At 42.2% G+C, this 22,884-nt stretch overlaps 1 protein-coding gene across 11 annotated transcripts in view; it reads left to right on the top strand.

The window, feature by feature from the left end:
- Window positions 1-9,701: 9,701 nt before the first annotated feature.
- The window catches only part of FBXW4 (F-box and WD repeat domain containing 4), a 77,979-nt gene continuing 64,796 nt past the window's right edge, over window positions 9,702-22,884 (top strand). For 3 of the 11 annotated variants that reach the window (XM_053207607.1, XM_053207608.1, XM_053207606.1), the window contains exon 1: window positions 9,714-10,621. In XM_053207607.1, the coding sequence (XP_053063582.1) occupies window positions 9,822-10,621 (800 nt within the window). In that variant the 5' untranslated portion in view covers window positions 9,714-9,821. Of the gene's footprint in view, window positions 10,622-22,884 lie in introns of all 11 variants that reach the window. The other 8 variants (XR_008292293.1, XM_053207609.1, XM_053207605.1 and 5 more) reach the window with 7 other exon arrangements.

The following is a 22,884-nucleotide window of genomic DNA, read 5'->3' as shown; positions in this document are numbered from 1 at the left end:
GTATCTCTCCAGAGATCTTTGGCGTACAAAAGTCAAAGCACACACATGTAGTTTCCCCTGCAAATGGCAATGTATGATATACACTCTTCTGTAGCTTGCTTTTCCCCTTAATGTATATTAGAGATTGTTCTATAGCAGTGCGCATGGTCTTCCTCATTCTTTCTCACAGTTGCTTAGTATCCTATTCTACAGGTGTTCCATGGTTTATTTAAACAGTTTGGAATACATTTGTTCCAAACGCTTCTATTCTCTAATCGTGGCTTCTTTCCTCACAGGTTGTGTCTGTGACTCTATCCTAGGTACCGTAAATAAGTGACTGAATTGTAACCCGGAGGGCTCTTGAACAAGTTTTAAAATTTTGTTTTCTAAACATTTAAAAACTGAAAAAATTACCCAAAGGGATATGGGTTTATAGTTTTCAAACAAACAAACAAACAAGCAGAATTATGGCAGTTATGTGGTGCCAAGACTTTGAATTATTTTTTGAATTATTTCCTCTCAGTCTCATCATGGATCCCACCTGGACTGTGTCATGACCTACCTGCTTAAAAATTTAAAATTCCATTTTTCATTGACTTTCCTATATGGGTTAACGTAGGATTCTGTATTGAGAATTTCCTTCCAGCAGCTGGTATTAACTTTAATTCCCTTAACCTACGAAATATTATTAAACATTTTCTTATATACTTTTAATTGAAAAACAATTTGACATGCTATCTCATACATGACTTCAGGGAAATTGGAACTTCTAGTTGACCTCAGTTCTTTGGGGAGGGCAAAGCAAGCTATGGGGCCTGACTGTTGCAACTCCTTTCCTATTGTTGAGTCGTCTAAGAGATGAAGATCTTGGGAGGTTATAGATTAGATCCCCTGGGTTGTGCCACACCTCCACTGAGACTGGTCATGCTGACGGCATGCATGAGAACCTGGGCAAAAATTTCTCTCCACATATTGGGGCCTCCATGGCATTTGGAGTCTCACTCAAGCCCTTGGCAAATGAGGATTTGAACTCTTAGCTCTGCCTTGCCGGAGCTGATATCCATGTGAGTATTGTTTGCTTCTACTGTCCGACCTCGTTCAATTTCAGTTTTTTTCAGTTTTTTTTGGTTTTAGGAACCAAATGGTTCCTAATTTATGAGCTTCTATCGCACATGTAAAGTTTAGCCTCTCTTTGCTCGCTGTTTCACCGGCAGACTCCTCTGGCAGAAAGCCTGTCATCTGTTGTAAAGGAGAGCTGGTGTTGACTCGAAGCAACAGAGTTGGTGGTCTAGTAGCCATTGTCCTGTGTTAGGAGCAGGTGGTCTCACTAAGCTCCATGTGTTTGGAAACTTCTCTGACCAGTGCTTGTGCCGCTCAAGGAAGAAGAGCTCAATCTGTACTCCTTGTTTCCAGGTCAATCTACTGAACCTGGGAAAATCCCCAGGGGCTAGCTTGGCCCTCTTCCTGCTTTTCTCGCCATGGTGGATTTTAAATGTAGGGGATTTTCCTCATTCATCTCTGCATTTGTGTTTGAAACAGCTGCTATAGAAAGGAGAAAAGGCACATTATATAGAATACATAATTTTTAAGAAGCAGTGACACAGGTTTTCAAAGAACAGTACGTTGGTACAAAGGTCATAACTGCTGTTTAGTAGCATATGAGTATGGCTGTGTATATACGCATTTTTTTTTACTAAAGTAAAAGCCAAAAAAATTAAAGAAGACCTATCCTTATTCCATTCACATCCAAACTTTGTTCATATTTAGCAACTGAACACAACCCACCATCTGTTCAAAATAATGCAATTGAATGGTACTCCAGAAAAGTTACTTTTTGTGTTTTTCTCATTTTCAACAGACCCCAAACCTAGGACAAGATAAATAAATTATATCCTGTGGTTTCATTCAGTGTAATGAATGTCTCAGATGAAAAAATTTGCTTGATGTTAGGTGTTCTTAAATAGAAATAATTATAGAATCAGATATAAGAATTTTATTTTAACTTTTCTTTAAAATTAAAAAAAAATGTTTATTTATTTTTGAGAGACAGAGAGACAGAGCATGAACAGGCAAGGGGCAGAGGAGAGGGAGACACAGAATCCAAAGCAGGCTCCAGGCTCTGAGCTGTCAGCACAGAGCCCCACGCGGGGTTCAAACTCACAGACCGTGAGATCATGACCTGAGTCAAAGTCAGACTGAGCCACCCAGGCACCCCAAGAATTTTATATTTGACCTGGCACTTTCTTCTAGAAGTACTGAAGATACTTAATTTTTTTCTAGAGCTTAACTATCACTCTTTTACTGGAAGAGAACTCCTAAGATCATGTTTGTATGTATTCTATCTTAATGATGACCTTATTTTTATTTGTCTGTGTATGTTTGTATGCATATGTGTTTGTAAGTGTATATTTATTAAAAAAAATCCCTAGTTGATCATGAAAATTTCACAAGGTTTTTGTGGTTTCCTTCATCTTCAAGGTTTATATCTTCCATCTTCCACTTTTGCCAAATGAGTCTTCCTGCTGACAGAGATCAGAAAAATCACAAGTTCTGAAGTTGGATGCTTAACCCACTGAACCACTCAGGTGCCCCTTATTTATTAAATTTGAGAGAGAGAGGGAGGGTGTGGGAGTGGGAGAGAGGGGCAGAGGGAAGGAGAGAAAGAGAGAGAGAGAGAGAGAGAGAGAGAGAGAGAGGAGAGAGAGAGAATCTTAAGCAGGCTCTATCCTCAATGTGGAGCCCCACAGGGCTCCATCTCATGACCCTGGGATCATGACCTGAGCTGAAATCAAGGGTTGGACACTCAACCAATTGAGCCACCCAGGTGCCCCCTACATTCTATATATTTCAATTCATATATATCATTTCTATAAAAATTGGTGCTTGCCAATGTCTATTTTCTCACAATGTAAAGTTAGGACAGTATCTTGGAATGACATCTTTTCTTCTGGAAAATGAATCCTGGTACAGCTATTAATTTGGGTGACTAGAGGTTTTTGTTTGAGATAACCTATGGGACATTAGTTTTTCTTTTTTTTTTTTAAACAAAGTTTATTTATTTTGAGAGAGGGAGAGCATGCAAGCAGGGAAGGGGCAGAGAGAGAGGCGGGGGGGTGGGGATCCCAAGTAGGCTCTGATGTCAGTGCAGAGCCCTGCACGGGGCTTGAACTCCCAAACTGTGAGATCATGACCTAAGCAAAAATGAAGAGTCAGATGCTTAACCAAGTGAGCCACCTTTCTTTGCATTTGTGGTGACAGGATAGCATTTCCTATCACGAGTCTCTATAACTCAGGAAACACACTGCCTTCACATGCATTATGATTTTTGCAAAGATTTTCTGTAAGAGTCACAAAAGGCTAAAATGAACTAAAAAAAACCCCCGTTTTATATTGTAGAACAGATTTAGATTTACAGAAAAATTGTGATGCCAGTAGAGAGAGTTCCCGTATGTTCCCATTATCAACATCTTACAGTAATGTTGTGCATTTGTAACAATTAATGGGCTGATCAGAATTCCTTAGTTTTTACCTAATGTCCTCTTTTTTTTTTTTTTTCCTCCAGGATAGCACATTACATCTAGTTGTCATGTCTCCTTTGGCTCCTCCTGGCTGTGACAATCTCTTGGACATCCCTTATTTTTGATGGTCTTGACATTTTTGAGGAGCACTGGTCAGGTATTTTGTAGAACGTCCGTCAATTGGAATTTGTCTGATTTTTTTTTTTCATTATTAGACTGGGATTATAGGTTTTGGGGAGGAAGGCCACAAAGGTAAAGTACCATTTTCATCAAGATATATCAAGGGTAACTACTATCAACATGACTGATCACTGTTGATGTTGACCTTGATCACCTGGCTGAAATAGTGTTTGTCAGCTTTCTCCACTGTAAAGTTACTCTCCCCTGCCTTTCCATATTGTACTCTTTAGAAGGAATCCCTATGTGCAGCCCTCACTTTAGGAGTGGGTGTGGGTTAGAGTTATGCTTTGCCTTGGTAAAGGTGAAGTATAAACAAATTATTAGGAATTCTTCTGCATGAGTGATGTGTAAAATGAACTTTAGTATTAAAATGAACTAATATTAAAATATTAAAATGGGGGCGCCTAGGTGGCTCAGTAGGTTAAGCATCTAGCTTCTGCTGAGGTCATGATCTCGCAGTTTCTGAGTTCAAGCCTTGTGTCGGGCTCTGTGCTGACAGCTCAGTGCCTGGACCCCGCTTTGGATTCTGTGTCTCTCTCTTTCTACCCTTCTCTCACTCACTTACTCACTCACTCACTCTCTCTCAAAACTAAGTAAACATTAAAAAAATTTCTAAAAATATTAAATGAACTAATTTAATTATTTCTTACATTTAGGTATAAACTAGGATTTTTAAAAAACTGATTATTTCTATAATACATGTTCACTGCAAAAAACTTAGAAGATGCAGAAAAGTGTAAAGCAACGGCAAAAAGAACTATCCATGATTCTGCCTCTCATAGGCATCCATTTCTAACATTTGGTCATATTTCCTTCTGTTTTTTTTTTTCCATAAAGTAACTATTTAAAAAATGTTTTTAAATGTTTATTTATTTTTGAAGGAGAGAGAGACAAAGCATGAGCGGGGGAGGGGCAGAGAGAGAGGGGGACGCAGATTCCGAAATGGGCTCCAGGCTCTGAGCTGTCAGCACAGAGCCCAATGTGAGGCTTGAACTCACGAAACTCAAGATCATGACCTGAGCCGGAGTCGGATGCTTAACCGACTGGCGCCCCTATTTTTAAACAGTGCTTTAAATTGTTTCATGTGAAATAAAAACATTTTATCTTTGAATATGACAAAGACAGTGGATTCATAAAAAAACCAGAAGATCTTGGTGGTATGTCTAACATGATAGCAGAATACAAACCTACCAACATGATATATGATTCCTGAAAACAAAACTTTAGGCTCCACTCTTCTATTTATGAGATGTTCACATGTTTCTAGATATAGTATTCACTGTTAGGCCTCTTATTTCTAATACTCTAATTTGTCCTTTTACTTGTACATGATACACATTTTTAAGTGGAATAAATAAAGTTTAATGAAACTTAGGTGGCTAGTTAAAAACTCTGGCAATAATCTAGGCTTCAAATCCCCAACTTTCTTTTTGCATGATGTGTTTGGACTCATGGCAATGTGATTGTTCTTTTTGAGAGACTTTGTTGATTTTGTAAAGGTGATATGTGCTTCTTATTAAAAAATCAAGAACTACAAAGAAGTACAAAGTAAAATCCAAAGATTCTATTACCTAGAAATAACCATTATTTTTCCAAAAAACTTTTTGACACATAATGTTACATTAATTTTTGGTGTACAACATACCGATTTGACTTCTTTGTACGTTGTGCTATGCTCACACAATTGTTGCTACCGTCTGTCATCATACAGCGCTATTCCAATGTCATTGGCTATATTCTCTATGCTGTGCCTTTTATTCCTGCGACTTACTCACCGCATTCCTGTGTCTCCCACTCTCCTTCACCCATTTTGCCCAACTCCCTCCCCACCCCCCTCTGGCAACTACCAGTTTGTTCTCTGTATTTATAGGTCTGATTCTACTTTTTGTTTATTCATTTGTTTTTCAGATTTCAGAGTGAAATCATACGGTATTTGTCTTCCTCAGTCTTATTTCACTTAGCATAATACCCTCTAGGTCCACCCATGGTGTTGCAAATGGTATCATCTCATCCTTTTTTATGACTACATAATATTCCTCTGTGCGTTTGTGTGTGTGTGTGTGTGTGTGTGTGTGTGTGTGTACATACACCACGTCTTCCTTATTTCTTCATCTATTGATGGACACTCAGGTTGTTTCCATATCTTGGCTACTGTAAATAATGGTGAAATAAACATAGGGATACATATATCTTTTCAAATTAGTGTTTTGTTTCCTTTGGGTAAATACCTAGTGGAATTACTAGATCATATGGCATAGAAATAACCATTATTAACATCACTTCACAAAATCTGTTTGCAAATTTACAAATAAGGATAAATTTACAAAAAAGGCTCCTGTAATATATGCCATACATACATCATTACTTATATTTAACAGAAGAAAATGAAGCAAATTATTAAACTTTGGTTAAATGTTCTTTTTGCAGGATAGATTAGTTCCTACAAATCCCTTTGAAGTTTTGCAGAAAGACTATGAATATCACTAAGAGGTTGTTGGTCCACATAGTTAACTCTTAAAAAATAACCGAGGGGTGCCTGGGTGGCTCAGTTGGTTAAGCATCCTACTCTTGATTTTGGCTCAGGTGATGATCTCACAGTTTTGTGGGTTCATGCCCCACATCAGGCTCTATGCTGACCCTGCAGAGCCTGCTTGAGATTCTCTCTCTCTGCCCCTTCACTTCTTGTGCTCTCTCTCAAAATAAATAAACTTAAAAAAATATTTAAATAAAAAAAATAATGAAGATATGAAAGGAGCTACTTTAATGCTTAGAAGCAGTTTTTACTTAGAAACCAGAACTGCTTGATGGTCAGAGGTAAAGTATAATATTATTAAGTGTGTCTTTATCAGTTGCAAGGGATCTTAGAGGACCCTGAATTCAATGCCTTATTTCATTTTCTGCTGTGTATGGCATAGGCATGGTTCAGAGTATAGCTTTGGGGGTAGACTGGCACTTAGGAACCATGTGACCACAGGCCTTAGTCTCATCTCCTGCAAAAAACTGGGTTCATAGCATCTTCCTCATGTGACTGTTGATAGGAATAAGACAATACATGGAAAGCTCTTATAATAGTGCTTGATAAATAGTGTTTAATAAATATAAGCTCTTATTAAACAGGAATAATGGTGAGCATCTGAGCCAGTGTTTGACATTGAAAACTGTCATTCACAAAATAATCTCTTTCTAATTCATCTCAGATTAATTTCCCTGTTAAATTTGCCCACTCCTAAAGTTAAAGATTGGGGCTCTGAGTGCTTCACCAGTGGGCACATGGGCTCCTGTCTGAAACTGCTACCTATGTGTATGAGAATGGACAGAACACACAATTCTAGTGTTTTTACAAACCTAAGCATACGTTATGTTCTACCTATCACAGCAATAATTGCTACTGTGCACGTCACTTACATGGACATACACAAAGAGATTTATATCTTAAAAATCCTCTTTATTTTTTTTTTATTTTTTAGAGAGAGAGAGTGAGAGAGCAAGAGCGAGAGAGAGAGAGCATGCACACATAGGGGCACAGAGAGAGAGAGAGAGAGAGAGAGAGAGAGAGACAGAGACAGAGACAGAGATAGAGAGAGAGAGAGAATCCCAAATAGGCTCCACACTCATTTACTTTCATTATAAACCCATCTTTCAGCCATAGTTGATTTTTTAAAAAGTATTCAGTACCCCCCGCACTGCCCCAAAATTTTGAGAAGAAAACATCTAGCTACCTCTCTGAGTTAAGACTATAGTTTTTTGTTTTTTTGTTTCTTGTTTTTTTATGCTCAGGATTTTAGGGGTACACATTACCACCACATAACAGATTATATGCCCATTTCCCATTTTCGCTTTGCCTTTCTCCATACTGAGTAACTTTGGCTTTTATGTATATATGTATGTATGTATGGTAAATCATTACACCATAAATTCCAGTTCAAACAGCTCACTTGATCTCTAGCTTGCATGTGAAAGAGGGTGACTTAATGTTTTTAAGTGATAGTTTAATTTTTCCATCAATAAAGGTAACATAGGGTGAAGAGTAAGTTACGTTTGTGTGAGGGTGGATTTTAACACTGACTTATGTTGGGTTAATGAAATAATTTTTTGTGCCTTTAATACTCCCATAAAAACTAGGTCATGTGGAAAAACTCTCAGCTTTACAGAGGGATGGTTAAAAAATAGTTAAAGAGTAAGAAGTTACAAACACGTCTAACACAATTCTGAACACAAAATGTAGCAACCATATGCTGTATTCATCTGGGTCTTCCTTCCACAGTGGCTCACAGTACACAAATGTAGCAAAATCAATAAATGTTGAGTTGATGTCATTACCTCAATTTGCAGCATTCCTACCTCAATAGCCTTCTAACCTGTGAATAAATAAATTTCTCTATAATGATCTTTAAGAGATGGTCTAAATTCCTTAGTTGTACTGAAACGTCATATCAAATATTTCTTTTATGAAGTAAACCACTGGTTGGAGTTTGGGAATCTTTTCAACACAAAGCCTTTGTTGTATTTTTTTTTTTTTTTTGTAAGGGTATTTTTTTTGTAACAGGATTTGACCTGTAACTATTATTGAGAATTTTCTTAGAGGAGTTCAAAGCATTTTACAGGGATCATCTCATTTATCCCTCGAAAGTAAGGCAGAGGCATTATCTCCACTATAAACTGAGAACACTAAAAGGCCAAGATAGGTGGGGTTTTTTGTTGTTGTTTTGCTAAGATCAAAAAGTAATTCTAGGGCAGAGCCAGATTCCGGTCTGACCTTGTTACATGATGCTTCTGCAGCACCATAATGCAATGTAGTAGCTTTCCTAGGTCTCCCTTGGCTATCCTAGGTATTGAATAATTGAATGATTTCTCATTCATTCTTGCTCCCTGAAAATGGGTCTTAAGACGTAAATACAAAATGAAACAGGATTTGGGGTACAGGATATACAGGGATAGTCATCTTCCTCCCTCCCAAATCTTGGCTGCCTAGCTCAGTGCTGTGCTATAGAAAAACAATTGGGGGGGTGGTGCACTTGGGTGGCTCGGTTGGTTAAGCCTCCATCTTCGGCTCAGGTCATGATCTCATAGTTTGTGGGTTCGAGCCCCCTCTGTGTGGACAACTCAGAGCCTGGAGCCTGTTTCGGATTCTGTGTCTCTCTCTTACTCTGCTCTCCCCCTGCTCCTGCTCTGCCACTCTCTCCTTCAAAAATAAATAAACATTAAAAAAAATTTTTTTAAAAAGAGGAAAGAAAAACAATTGGGGCCACAAATGCAAGTCACATGCATAATTTTAAGTTACCTAGTTACATTAAAATACATTTTATTTACCCAATGTGTCAAAAATGTCATCAGTTCAACATATAATATAAAAATATCGAGATAATTCATTCTTGTTCTCCTAGAAGTCTTCAAAATCTGGTGTCTATTTCATACACCACACCTCAATTTGGACTAGCCACATTTTAAATGCCCAATAGCCACACGTGACTAGCGTGGGTCATGTCAGAGAGCATTTCCAGACTTTAGTTGGTTTTTCTTAGCTCTCCCTTCAGGTTGGTGCCCTTGTGAATGGAATTCACCCACAAGAGTGGGTGGTGTGGGGGAAGGACTCCTGGGTGACCTTGGCAGAATCCACTTGCACTTTTGTGGTGACTAGTAAGAAGCCCTAGCTTTGCCATTTCTTGATAACATGGCTGGGGAGTTATGGACTCAGGATCTAAAATCCCAACTCACTATCAGGACCCGGTTCCTACCCTGCAGGAGGACCAGGGCTAAGGAAAGTGCCAAGTTCCAGGGCTACGGTTTCACGGGGCAGGGGCAGTGGCAGGTGGCCTGTGGAAAGGAGGCATCGCTCAAGGAAGAGGATGGCTCCCAGGGAGGGGAGGCCACCCAAATGGATGCTTCTTGAGGGCAGAGGCTCCAAACAGGCAGATTCGTGGAAGGCGGAAGCTCTTCTTGGGGCCTTCGCTGGCCCTTGGAGGGCCTCACATGCCAGACGAGTGGATGCATGTGCTTCCACCCAGCGCTCCCGGCGGCCAGGCCGATGGGGGAGGGGGTCTGCTCCCTGGGCCGGCCCGCACCCCGCAGCGGCTCCACGGGCCGCGGGTGTGAGGGGCGGGTCCAGGCCTCGGCCCGCGCCGCCCCCATGTGACCCGGTCCGACATGGTGTCGCCTCCTCCCGGGGCGGCTGCGGCGGCGGCTCCGGCTCGGCTCTGCGTCGGGCCGGGCCCGCGGCCGCTCATGGGCAGCCAGGGCCACCCGGGGCCGCCCGGGAACTGCGGGCCCGGCGAGGGCGAGGGCGGGGAGGCGAGGAAACTGCAGGAAGGGAGGGTCGCGAGGGGGAAGCGAAGGAAGGGGAAGGGGAAGGGAAAAGCGGGAGCGGGGCAAGGCGGAAGAGGAAGCGGGGCGGAAGGGAATCCGGGGCCGCAGAAGGCGAAGGAGGCAGCGGGGCTGGGGGCCGAGGCGGGAGCTAGCGCAGGCCCGGGGGAGGAAGGAGAGGGCTGCGGAAGCGTGGAGGAAAGGGAGAGAAGGATCGTACGCGGAGATGCGGGGAGCGCAGGGGCGGGGAAGGAGGCCAGAGGAAGAGGTGATGGCAAGAAGGAGGAATGGAGGGTCAGGCCTGGGCGGCGGGAGGACACCAGGCCGGGGAGAGCACAGGGACGAGGGGGTCAGGCTTGGGGCTGCATCGCGGGGGCTGGGGCGGCGGGGGAGGCCATGGCGGCGGCGACCGAGGAGGAGGCGGCGGCCCGGGAGCCGGCCGGCCGCCCCGCTGCGGGGCCCGCGCTCTTGCGCCTGCCGGAGGAGCTGCTGCTGCTCATCTGCTCCTACCTGGACATGCGGGCCCTCGGCCGCCTGGCGCAGGTGTGCCGCTGGCTGCGGCGCTTCACCAGCTGCGACCTGCTCTGGCGCCGGATAGCCCGGGCCTCGCTCAACTCCGGCTTCACGCGGCTCGGCACCGACCTGTAAGCGCCCGCTCGCCCGCCCGCTCCCCGCCCCGGGCCGGCCGGCGTCCCGGGAAAGGGCGGGGCGCCGCGGCCTGGTCGGCCGGGGCTGTGTCGCACCCCGAACGCCGCCCGAGGCCCGGACCCGGCCTGTGCCCGGACCCCTCCCCAAGAGCCCTTCTCCTGTCGGAGGCCCCCATCCGAGAAGCCTCCCGTGAGCATCCCTCAGTCGGCACCCTCCCTGGGCGGCTTCTCACAATTAGCCCGTCTTAAGCACTGCCTTCAGCTTGTAATCGTGTCTTCCCTCTAAGAGGGTGACTGTCCTTGTTCCTCAGCTCCCCACGAGCCGGGCTGGCCTGAGGCTTCGCACGCCTCCTCTGGTCCAGGTGTAGGACCCATGTCCGCCATGTGGTCTGTCAGAACGTTTTTGTGGACGGACGTTCATCCGCTCACCCTCTTCTGAAGGTTGTTGGGCTGCAGGGCTCGGATGGAATCGAATGTGGAGAAAAGGGCTCAGACCTGAAAAGGCCCCTGGTCCAAGTGTCACCCATAGTTTATGGCTTGATACAGGCAGAACACACAAAAAGGGGTGCCTGCTTATGGCAGGGGACTGGATTAGGTGTAGGTGGTATACGAAGGTTTGTTTGGTATTGCATTTTGACCTGTTTTGGGTGGGATCTGAGACCTGTGCGTGGAAAACTTTGAACCACCTGAGCTATTAAGTAGGAAGGGAAGAAAATTTATAGCATTGGGTGAGTAAAAGCTTTCAGACTGCACCTAACTGCATCCAGTATGGGTTTCCAAAACGGTAATTATGAAACAGTATAACAACATTAAAGAAAGTTTTTAAAACATAAAGAGCTATAATACCACCACCTTAGACAACTACTCATGATTTAAAATGACTTTTCAGTTGCATCACCCCCCACCCATCCCTCAGTTGCTGTCTTACTGATCCTGACAAAATAGGTGCATAATAAATGTTTGTGGACTCTACCAAAACGGAGATTAAAAACATTCCTCTAATATTAAACTTTCATGATGTGTCCAGCTTTTTGCTATTATAGATAATGAATAAAGCATTTTTGGGTGATAGCTTTACTGACATATGTTACATACCATACATATGTTGCTCAAGATTGGCTTCATGGATCAAAGGTTATGGTTTGTAAAATTGTACCAAGTTACAGCGGCACCAGCAAAGAAGGATTAACCAATTTCATGTGAAAATTTAAAAACTCTGCTATTTTAGTGGGCATACGATGGTGTCTCAAAGTTTTGTTGTTTTATGATTTTGCTTTTTTTTTTTAACCACTGACCCCAATAAATATTTTCCCATGTGTTTGTTTCACCTGTGAGATTGTCTGTACCTAGTCTTTGCCCATTTATTATTGGGGTCTTGATGTTTTTCTCATAAATTTGGAATCCTGTGGGTCATAGATCCTAGGCTCTCATCTGTCATCTTTGATGCAAATATTTTCCCCAGTCCTTTTTACTTTACTATCTTAGTGTATAGAAGTTTTACACTTCAGTATATCAGAATCTTTCAGTCTTTTGTGATTTTTTTTCTTCTTTTACCCCAAAGCTGAGAAATTTACAATTTTTCCACAGACCAGATAAATCATTTTGATATTCTGCTGGCTTTCTTACAATTTGATTTTTAAAAATAGTTAACACTTCCATCAATATCAGTTTTGTTTAGGGGCAAGGGTGAATTCAACTTTTTTTTTTTTCTCTCGAAACAACTGCCTAGTTGTTACTATACTTTTTGTTAAATAATTCTCCTTCCCTTTGTTTTAGAAAGCTTATGTTGCCAATTATTAAGTGTGTATGTGTGTGTGTGTGTGTGTGTGTGTATGTATGTACATCTGAACTCCATTTTATTCCACAGATACATTTTTCCATCTCATACTATTGTAATATTGTTGCTTTTTGGTAGAGTCTCATATCTGTTAAGGTTATATTATCCTTGTTGGATTTTTAAAAACTTGTTTGTTTGTTTATTTATTTATTTTAAGAAAGAGAGAGAGAGAAAGAGCACTCAGGGCAGGGGCAGAGAGGGAGAGAGAATCCCTAGCAGGCTCCATGCTGTCAGCACAGAGCCTGATGTGGGGCTCAAACTCACCAACTGTGAGAGTATGACCTGAGCTGAAATCAAGAGTCAGACACTTAACTGAAATAGCCACCCAGGCACCCCTCCTTGTTGGATTTTTTTTTTTTTAATGTGTGTCATGTCTCCACTCCCAGCCAACTCCCCAGCAAAAAAATTCTGTGCCTCTTCAAAAGTTTCTGTGGTTTTCAATGTAAAGTTCCTATATATCTATTATTAAATTTATTCCTAAGTATTCTTAAATGTGTTATGCATTTTTTTTTTTTTTTTGTGAATGCAGTCTCTTTTCCAGTATGTTTTCCAACTGGGTATTATTAATGATGTATAAGATTACTATAATCTCTTGTAAATTTTGAACCTGATCATTTTGCTTAACTTTTATTCTAGTATGATTTTGTCTGGTTATCCAGTTGTCAAATTGGTTATCTAGTATGATGATAATGATTCTTTGGGATTTTTTGGCATGCGGTCTTGTAGCTTTGTTTCTTATAAGAAAAATTCTTTCGGTGCACCTGGGTGGCTCAGTCAGTTAAGCGTCCACCTTTGGCTCAGATCATGATCTCACTGTTCGTAGGTTTGGGCCCTGTGTCAGGTTCTGTGCTGACAGCCTGGAGCCTGCTTCAGATTCTGTGTCTCCCTCTCTCTCTGCCCCTCCCCTTCTCGCTCTCTCTCTCTCTCTCAAAAATAAATAAACATTTAAAAATATTTTTAAAAAAAGAAGAATTCTTTCAAAAAAATTATCAGTTGACCTTTAAGGGAACCCAAGCCAGCTAAGGCAAAGCTTAGCTTTCTTTCCTTAGAGAGATTAAATGAATGAATGAAAGAATTGATGTTCAGTTTTCCTTCTTTTTCAAATGGTCTAAAGAGAGATTATGAGAATGAGTGTTCATTTGTAAGCACTAACAACAAAATGAAATGAGTTTGTAGTATAAATTGCTTTGAGACTGTCAAGTAACATGGCTTTATTATTTATTAGCCATGTGTGTTTTGATTTCTTGCCTGTGTCCTGGGATGAGGTATCTCCGACATTCTAGGGAAGTTGTTTTACCACAGACTTGATAAAGAGCAGGGTCACCGCTCGTGTTTTCTGAGTTGAGGGAAGAAGTTATGTGGGTTACAGCAGGTGGAGAGAATGTTTACCAGTGTGGTCTGTTTCTGGACAGCTGCAGAGGCGTGATAAGCCACCAAGAGAGGTGGTTGTCATCCCTGGAGGGAGACAGCACACAACCCAGTCCTCGTAGGGCATCAGGGAGCCTGGGCCCAAAGTATAAAGAGACTATGGCTGCTTGGATAGTGGCAGGACTATAGTTGATGGTTTGGGCTAATTAACTGCAGACTGGACAGTGGGATATTTCTATGAGCACAACACGAAACTTCATTTTCTCACACGTTACACAAACTCACCGGCCTGAGTTTTATCATCTCTAAGAACAGGAATGGCCTACCCAGTAAAATGAGGCTTAAACGTACTCATGTGTAAGCACGAGCAGTGTTCGGCACACAGTAGGCACTCGAGAAATTGTCGTAAAATGGAACTTTTTACTTGCCTGGTTTCTCCTCTCATCAGTCTGTATATAGCAAAAGTGGAGATGGTTTGAATTGGCGGTGCTGCTTACAGACAGGAAGTGGGGGGAAACACACACACACACACACACACACACACACACACACAGAGCTTAGTTTCTGTCACCTGTCCGGAATGTTTTTGGAAGCATGACAGCACAACCTGTGGGCCTAGGGTCTGCACTCCCTGCTGGAGAGCCTCTTGATGGTCAGAAACACAAACTGCTAAGGTTTACTGACCTTCCGGCCCAGGGCAAGTCCCATTCAGTTTGGCTGTTCCTAACCTGATCATAGCTTTGTTGAGTAAGATGAACTGCTTTGGTTCCTTGTGATTTGTTAATGGTCTTATACTTGTGCTTGAAGGCATTCTGGTCACTTTAAAACCACAAACAAATAATTTGCTTCCCTTTAGGCCTCTTGCCCAAACAGTGAACATGGGTAGGGATCCTGAGCTTTTAAAAAAAAAAGTGAGCACAAAGACAGTTTGAGTCAGTCATCTGGTTTAAAATCAGTTTCGTTTGAAGGTTTTATGAAGCCTGGGGGAATAGAAAGATCTTCAATATAAAAATAAAGGAAATGTTTCATATAGGAATCTTTTAAATTTTCCCTGAAGAGTAGGAGGAAAACTAACTTAGTTTAGTCTTCACGAACAAAACAGTGAAATTTAACCCTGTCAGTTTATAATGAAGGTTGAAAGCAAGAAGTAGACAGACTATATGACAGGTGGACGAGCAGAGGTACTGTCTGCAAGTTCGAATAGTGAAAATGTTAACGAGCCGAGAACAGAAAGAATAAAATATACCTGTGTATGTACATCTGTGGGGGTTTTAAAAATACTTTTGCCAATCTTAATTCCTCCCAAATTAAGTCCAGTATGTTTTCAAACTTGAATTTCATTTTAAATATCCTTTGAGCAATGCCTGGGTGCTCTCTTGCATTTGCTTGTGGTAGAATTGCCTAGAATGAACAATAGGTGTTTAGGAAGTGAGGCTCTGAGGCGTTTGCCCTGGCATGTATATTCATTCCTCAGCCAGGGTCTTGCAGGCTTGGAGCTCTTTGAGGCTGGGGAACGGGGTATCTATTTCAGTGATGATTAACGTCCAGAGTGGGGAGATGGACACAGATAAGCAGAGTGTGTTTGTTTGTTTTAAAATGATTGCACCTAAGAGCATTTTTTTGGCCCAGAAAGCATAAAGTTTCCTTTCCTAACTCTGACCTGGAGAAGGCATTGCTGCCTGGTTACATTTAAGGTCTAAACAGCGATTTTCAGAAAACAATTAGCAACTTAAAGTAGCTTAGGCTTTCTCCTTCACCTTTCTGCCTTGCCTAGGAAGGGGCGTCCCTTACTTGTTCTCTAGTTGACTGAAAAGTTTCATAGGTGGATGTATTTAACTGTAGTCGTTTTGAAAAGGCCTTATTTTTGATGGTTTTGTTGAGTCAATAAAAGTCGAGTTCAGTTTACGTGCTTTTTAAGATAAATAAAACAATACACCTGTGGAAGCAGGCCTAGTACAGTTAGCATCTCCAAATGCAAACTGGAAGAATGGAAGGTCTTTTCCTCCAAGACCTTGAGAATATAGAGCTGCTTGTATCCTTTACAGTCTTGTAAAACTGGAATAGTAGGGGATGAATTTTCTAGCATTCAAGGCAGAAACACGGAGAAACCCAAAGTCTTCACCGTTTCTAAGATGAGCAATTCCTATTGGAATGCGATCTCAGAAAATATTTCAATACACCATACTTCGAATTTTCTGTGTCTGGTACCTTCACCTTAGGTAAAGGTTGTGAGCTGCTGAAATCAAACTGACAATGAGGTTACTGAGGAAGCATACAGGTCTTTGAAAAAAAACATTTTGGAGTGTTTGGTGTAAAATTACCTTTGTGTGACAACCTTAACTCTGGGTTGACCCTGGCATTGGATTAGTTCTGTTTACGAGTCATAACGATAGAACAGGGAGTATTTAGGCAGACTCTTCTTAAGACCAGTACATTTTGAAAATTTAAGATGAGGTCAACTGTTGGAAAAAATGAGGACAAAGCCAAGTATTGAATTTTCAGTGAAAATTGGCATATCCTTCACTTTGATCCACAGGAACACATTTTTGCTAAGTTCCAGAATTTATCTCAGGTGCATCAACCATCAGGTGAGGTTGAGAATCCAAAGATTTGGTTGTCCTTTCTGTTCAGCAGAACTCTGAAACAAGGTGGTTGTACTAATTAAGAGTATGTTCATGAATCCTGAATCATGTGAACGCCTGAGCTGTATCTAAAGCGGAGGATGAGACTATCTGGAGAAAGAATTTACCTCTTGTTAGTGTTTAGCTGCCTTGTCTCAACTTTGAGTCAGTTCTTCATTATATCCAAACCATCCACATTGCCCTCCCTGGAAGTCTGGGCCACCCAATGGGCCTGCCCCTCTTTAGCCCACAATTAATTGCCAGTACATTCTTTTTTCTTCTCCTTCTTTTTTTGGTATTTGACATGAGCTCAAATTGCTGAGAAAGGTGACAACTGTGAAATGAAGACAGGGCTTAGAGACACCTTAAAAAATACATGCAAAGGCCACTAAATGACAAGAGCAGACTGCCAGGCTCTTTCAAAACATCACCACGTCTGTTGACTTTCCATTCCTTGTCTGCAGCACAAAATTGGAGGTCAAAGAATCATAGGAGTTAGAGATGGAAAAGACATTTGGGGTCAGCCAGTTCATCCCTCCGCCTTCTTCTGCCCCTGATTCCAAATCATTCCTTACATTATATTTTCTCCTCCAGCTCTTGTACAGTTTTCACGGTCTTCACTCAACCCCGGCTGTCACCTTTGGGGAATGATGCTGGAGGCTCCATCCAGTTTCTCCTCGGCAGAGAGAGATATTGCCTCTGCCCCCAGTTGACATTCATGAACTTCTTTGTTGGTGGTCTCAGCTGAGAGGCCGAAGACTAACTGGAAGTCTCTCTGCTGCCTGGTGTTGGGGCTTTTCTAACAGAACCGAAGCACATTTAGTGTGTGATGATGTTGGGGTAGGGCAAAAGGGCTGGGATACAGTGTAGTCATTGCTGAATTTGTTCCTAGACTTTTGTTTTGCAAGGCTCTTGACCTGAAAGGAGGGGCGTGTGTGTGTGTGTGTGTGTGTGTGTGTGTGTGTGTGTGTGTACAAGGCATGTGGTACTGGGGAGGTGAACAGAGACAAGGAAATTACACCGAATTGGAATTTGGTAAAAATCCAAACTTGGAAATTGGTGGGTTAAACAAACAAATAAAGGATACTAGTCCTGTGAAGTAGAGAATTATTTCAAGAAAATGCCTGTTAGGGAAGAAACAGAGTGGTGGCTGACTGTAGAAGTTTCAGCTTATAGTCAAGTTGAGGGGATCAGATGGGTGGAGGCAAGTATTTTTGACTAGGGGACACTGCGGCGTTTGGGGTCTCGGCTTTAAGAAAGTAGAGAAAGAGAGGTCTTATGTCCACTGGCTGCATGGTTTGGCAGGGGGAATGGTCATTTTTAGAGGCAGCTTAGGAAGGTTACCCCCAGCTCCCCATCTTGTTCTAGCAGCTGTTGGGAGCAGTCCGAAGGGGGTATTATATTTCTTCTGGTAACTCTGCCAAGAATGAGAGGAAATCCACAATCTGTGGGCTTTTTGGGGGGAATGGGGATGGGGTGGCAGGTGATGGGACAGGGAAATTAAATTGTTTTATAGTAAATATGTTGAGATACTTTTCCTGGAAAGCTTTTTCACCAAAAAGAATGGTATTTCCCCCTGTTCACTAGCTCGTAATGGGTTATTTCTCTGCAGAGAAAGGGAAATAGTCCTCTTCCAGTACATCTTTTTCTTTCTTTCCTGCTTTGACCTCCCATGTTGCTTTGAATTATTTTTTTTCAGGAAGTCCATAATTGAAAAGGTGGGTCGAGAGTCAGATACGGGTGCTGTGTGTGCATTAAGAGGGGCCTCTGTCTAGATGTGAGTTACTAAAGAAGAACCTCTCATTTATCCATTATCTTGGCTGTAGTTTGACTTTATCATAATGGCCTAGAAACTAGAGATGTAAAAACTTGCTGGGTGGCGTCTGGTTCATGTTCTTTCCATCCCTTCATCCAGGCTGGAAGGGCACCAGGGATTTTCAAGCCTGGCTACTTGGGCTGGGAACCTGTTTTAGTGATTAATATGGAACACAGTTGCAAGATTAAAAACAATAAAAAACAACCCCGAGAAGCAGAGCAGTGTAATTATTCCTTACATTTCAGATGGAGAGCCCAGGGAAAAGTCATTCTCAAGGTATGAGAACAAAGTCCACTTGTGAAGCTGCTAGTGCCTAATTCATGACTCACTGAGAGGACGGCCTGTTCACAAAAAATAGTGGCATCTTTCTTGCTGTTGTTTTTTCTCAGAAACTGCTAGGTCAGCCTTTCTGAAAGTTGTGCTGCGGGATTCTTGAAAAACTGATTCTGTGATGAAATGAGTGCAGGAAATGCTATGCTCCACATCCCTTCTCTTAGGGGTTCACAGTGCCCACTGGTAGATTAAAGGCACTGAGAAGTCCTGTGATAGAGAGACCTGTTTAATTTTGTTTCGGTCAGTGTTGTCTAAAGCGTTTTGATCATAAAATTTTCCTACCTGCTTAATATCTCTTAACATCTTGGAGAGCATACATGGTCAAATACAGAACTTGACCAATAGTAGGAGGAAATGAATGTGAGTGTGAACACATTCCTAAATCCTCTGCTCAGGGTTATGAATTAGTGTTATGCCTAGTGCTTCTGAAACTTCTTTGGACAGCTTTGACACGTGGTACCACATTAAGGTAATTTATCTGCTCAAGTTCCTTCCTTCAAGCCTCTCTAGCATAAGAATTTGGGGGCTCTGGTTGCATTCCTGAAGGTGTGGTATATTATACATTTTACAAAGGGCCTTTGGAGCTAGAAGGTAGCATGTCCAGGCTCCTGAAAAGCTACGGGTATTGTTGAGAGTGTGACTTACCAAAGGGAGAATTGTACTTTTGAGAACTAACGTAAGCAATGCCTAAGCAGTATCTATCAGAATACCAATCACGCTAGGCCCAGGGTTCTCCCCTTTTGTGTCCAAGACATTTGTATGCTGTGAGAATTTTTGGTAGTACGTTAAAGGATTAAAAGGTAATTTTTTTTATAAAACAAGTTTTAGAAAGTTGAAAAGCCTGTGCATTTACTTATTTACCATCTGGTGTGTTACTTTGGTGAACTGTTTACTGCCCTGACCTTGTTCTCTTACATCCTTTGAGGTGAAGTTCATATACGTTCCTCCAAACACACAGTCTTCATCTTATTTGCAGCAGATGGGGTCATGGGCCACATTGTGGCTCAGTGGTTGGTCTGACAGCAATCTTCATGAAAGTGTGGATCTTTCGTTGAATGAAAGTGGAGTCTATAAATTGAAGTTTGATAGCACAGTTATTCAGGGTTGCTGGTATACCACTGCTCTGCAGTGTGCTGGTTGGGATGTACCTTTAGAAGTGCTAAGAGGTTAAGACTTGATCCTGTAGAATTTATGACCGTATTGGCCAAACAAGACATACAGCTGAAAAAAGTTAACAGTGCCTCAGTTTAGGGTATTGGGGGTTCAGTCTGGGGGTTCACACGAGGGGGAGAGGACAGTTTCCAGGACTCAGGGAAGTAGAGGTGTAAGCTGGTGCCCAGAAGAAGGAGGCAAGCGTTTGGCAGGGACAAGGTAGGCTGGTGCTGGCAATATAGGAGAAGGTGTGGGTGTAGGAACAAAGGTAGAAGAGGTGGACTTGGCTGGAGTTCACTTGCATGGTGTGGGACAATGGGAGGTGAGGTTGAATGAGTAAGGTGAGTTGACATTTGGAGGCCTTTCAAGGGACTGGTGGGGTCTGCTCTTTGCTTTCCTCGTGCATGGTCCTGTCCTCATTGTAGGGAACAATCTCACTCCACCCTGGGTGTCGGGGCTGTTCCCCTGTTTCCTGGCCAGAAGGGTAACGGATTTAATATGGCATAATGATTTTTCTTTGATTTTTTAAAAATCTTAATGATAGACCTCTGTTTTTGAGGCCATTGGAGGATTTAGTCTAACGCAAGTATAAATGAAGAGCTAGAAGTTTCTTGTCTTGGGCTGTTTAAATTCTTGTACACTGCCAGATGTACTACCACCCTTGCCCCCAGTGTTAGCGTGCTATCCTGGGTGTTACCATTTTAAAGGGACCCCTCAGGAGTCTTGGCAGTGGATTAACTGCCCCCTCCCCAGCTGTGATCTGTTGGCAAGACTGTAACAAGTGATGTTTGTACAACCAAAGATGATATACTGTGGCTTAAGAAGAATAAAGTGGACTATGTTTTTAGAAAGAAAGAAAAAGAGAAAGAAAGAAAGAGAAAGAAAGACAGACAGACTTGTATATTAAAGCCAAATTCTTAGTATTGGTAGAAGAACTTGTAGGTATATGCAATACAGCAGGCAAAAAATCTTCCTGGAAAGCAAAGTCAAATAAATCAAGAGACAGTGTTAAAAGTGCAAGCCCCGAGCATCATTTTGCACAGCCCTGTCTCCCCTCCTGAGCCCAGTGCACCCCGAGATGGCCTTGCTCTACATTTGTGGGCAGGTCCCCTTCTCTCCCTAATTCCCAAATCAGCAGGTAGTTGTGCTTACGGAAGTCGTGCCAGTCATGAGGGCAGCAGCATCTGTGGCGTCTCAAAGGGAACCAAACTGCAGGATGGGGCAGGGAGGGAAACTGAGTTGTGATCCAGGAGTTTACTGATCTTCGAGACCGTGCAGGTTTAAGACCTCTCTGATATCCCCACACTTCCCCCTCCCTCACCCCAAGGCATTTTTATTCAGACTAGGTTTATTTATTTGCTTTGAGTTTGGGGTGTGAAGGAGGAGAGGTGAGATGAAAGTGGACTCCAGATAACTGCCTAGATTAATTTCTGTCCCTCTGGACTCAACTTGTTGCCAAGATTTTAAGGGGCCTGATAGCTTACCATGGGTGCGTGTTGTGTTGTTTTTGTTTAAAATAGGTCATGCGCCCAGGAATGCAGTCAAACTATAAAGGTGCCTGCCGGAAAGCTGAGAGGGAGGGGGCACAAGTGGGAAATGAGCCTGAGGCAAGAGAAGGAGGGCTGGGAAAATGGAAGTTCCACCAGGCCCACAGGCCGGTTAGAGATTCCCCTGAGTGTTAACAGCCCCGTGAGAGGTTTATTTACAGGGCACTAATCGTTTTGGGGGGAGCACCCCCACTTTACACTAGCAAGTGTGTTGGAGAAACAGCCAACCAGAGAGCATTTCAAAGAGGGGAACAAGGGTCCTTCTAGAATTCCAAGGGGCACCTGCTCTTGTCTTCTCAGGCACATCTGCTGCCTAGTTCCGCCGACCCCTTTGACTGGACTGTGACAGGTCCCACAGGGAGGGAGGGGTACCTGTTTTCAGAGGAAGATTTTTTTTATTCCTTCTGATTTCTCAGGTGCTAATAAGAATATACATATGATCCTGCCACCAGCTAGGGAAACTAACCATCAAAGATGATGGAATGGACAAAAGGGATGAAAAAGCTGAGTTGTTAAGCGGCTTTCAACAAAGTGGTACTATTTCTCAAGTCAAAGCCAAAAGGAGTGGCTTAAAAAAGTCAAATTTGATTTGAAGGGCCAGAGCCAAGTACTGTGATTATGGCTTTCGTTGTGGGAGAGGACATCTGCACCTGCCGTTTGGTAGCAGCTTCTAAAGTTCAACTTTGAAAGTTTCTTGCTGCTGTGATCAGGCCCCCAGGGCAGTGCTTTGACCCTTAGTAAAGTGTCACTAAATGGTAGTTAAGTGACTAGAGAGAGAAGTGTTGTCCTTAACCCAGTTCAGGAAATATATTGATTCTTTCCTCCTTGTCTCCTTCCTGCTATGATCCAGAATATTCAATTTTTGGTTTCACTTCCACGTATTAAATTAGACCTAACTCAAGAGGAGAGGTTAACTACACAGGATGTCTTCTTTTATATCTGGGAGGGATTTGCAGATAAGATTTGACAGGGAATCTAATCTTTCTCATTAAGAGTTAAGTTCTTTTGGTCCATCCTATTAACTGTCTTTTACTTTCCTTAGTGCTTCATCCACCTGGTGGTGTGGGTTGCTCTCTAGCAATGTGAGAAACCAGGGACTGAATTCACCCAATGGACAAATTCAGTAATACATTTTAGCTTTAACGTGTGTACACCCAAACCCTAATCATTCAGCCTGAAAGAGGACTAATGTTTGACATTAGAAGAACAATTTCTAATAGTTGTAATTAAATTATTTAGAAGAAAAATAAATGATTATTGAATTAGCTTCAGGGAAGACACCATTAATCGATATTAACTACTACATATACTTAAAGAATTGACCAACTGTACTTTGTTTTAGTTGTCATTTTAAAACCACAATTGTAAAAAAAATAAATAAAACAACAATTGTAAGAAATACTATCCTCATTTCTTGGGGGAAGATATTGACCATTAGAGAAGTTAGGTAACCAGAATTTTATAATTAGTAACAGGCAGAACTGGGATTTAGATCTTAGTTTCCTAAGTGTGCCTTTTGAGCTTTTCCCACAACTTCATTTATTCTACTCTTTAGTTAAAGGTAAATTGAGAGACCTAACTATCAA

This window comes from Acinonyx jubatus, chromosome D2 (genome assembly GCF_027475565.1).
Source record: "Acinonyx jubatus isolate Ajub_Pintada_27869175 chromosome D2, VMU_Ajub_asm_v1.0, whole genome shotgun sequence".
Taxonomy (NCBI): Eukaryota; Metazoa; Chordata; class Mammalia; order Carnivora; family Felidae; genus Acinonyx; species Acinonyx jubatus.
The sequence above is the reverse complement of the archived record's forward strand: the minus strand, read 5'-3'. Positions and strand labels throughout refer to the sequence as shown.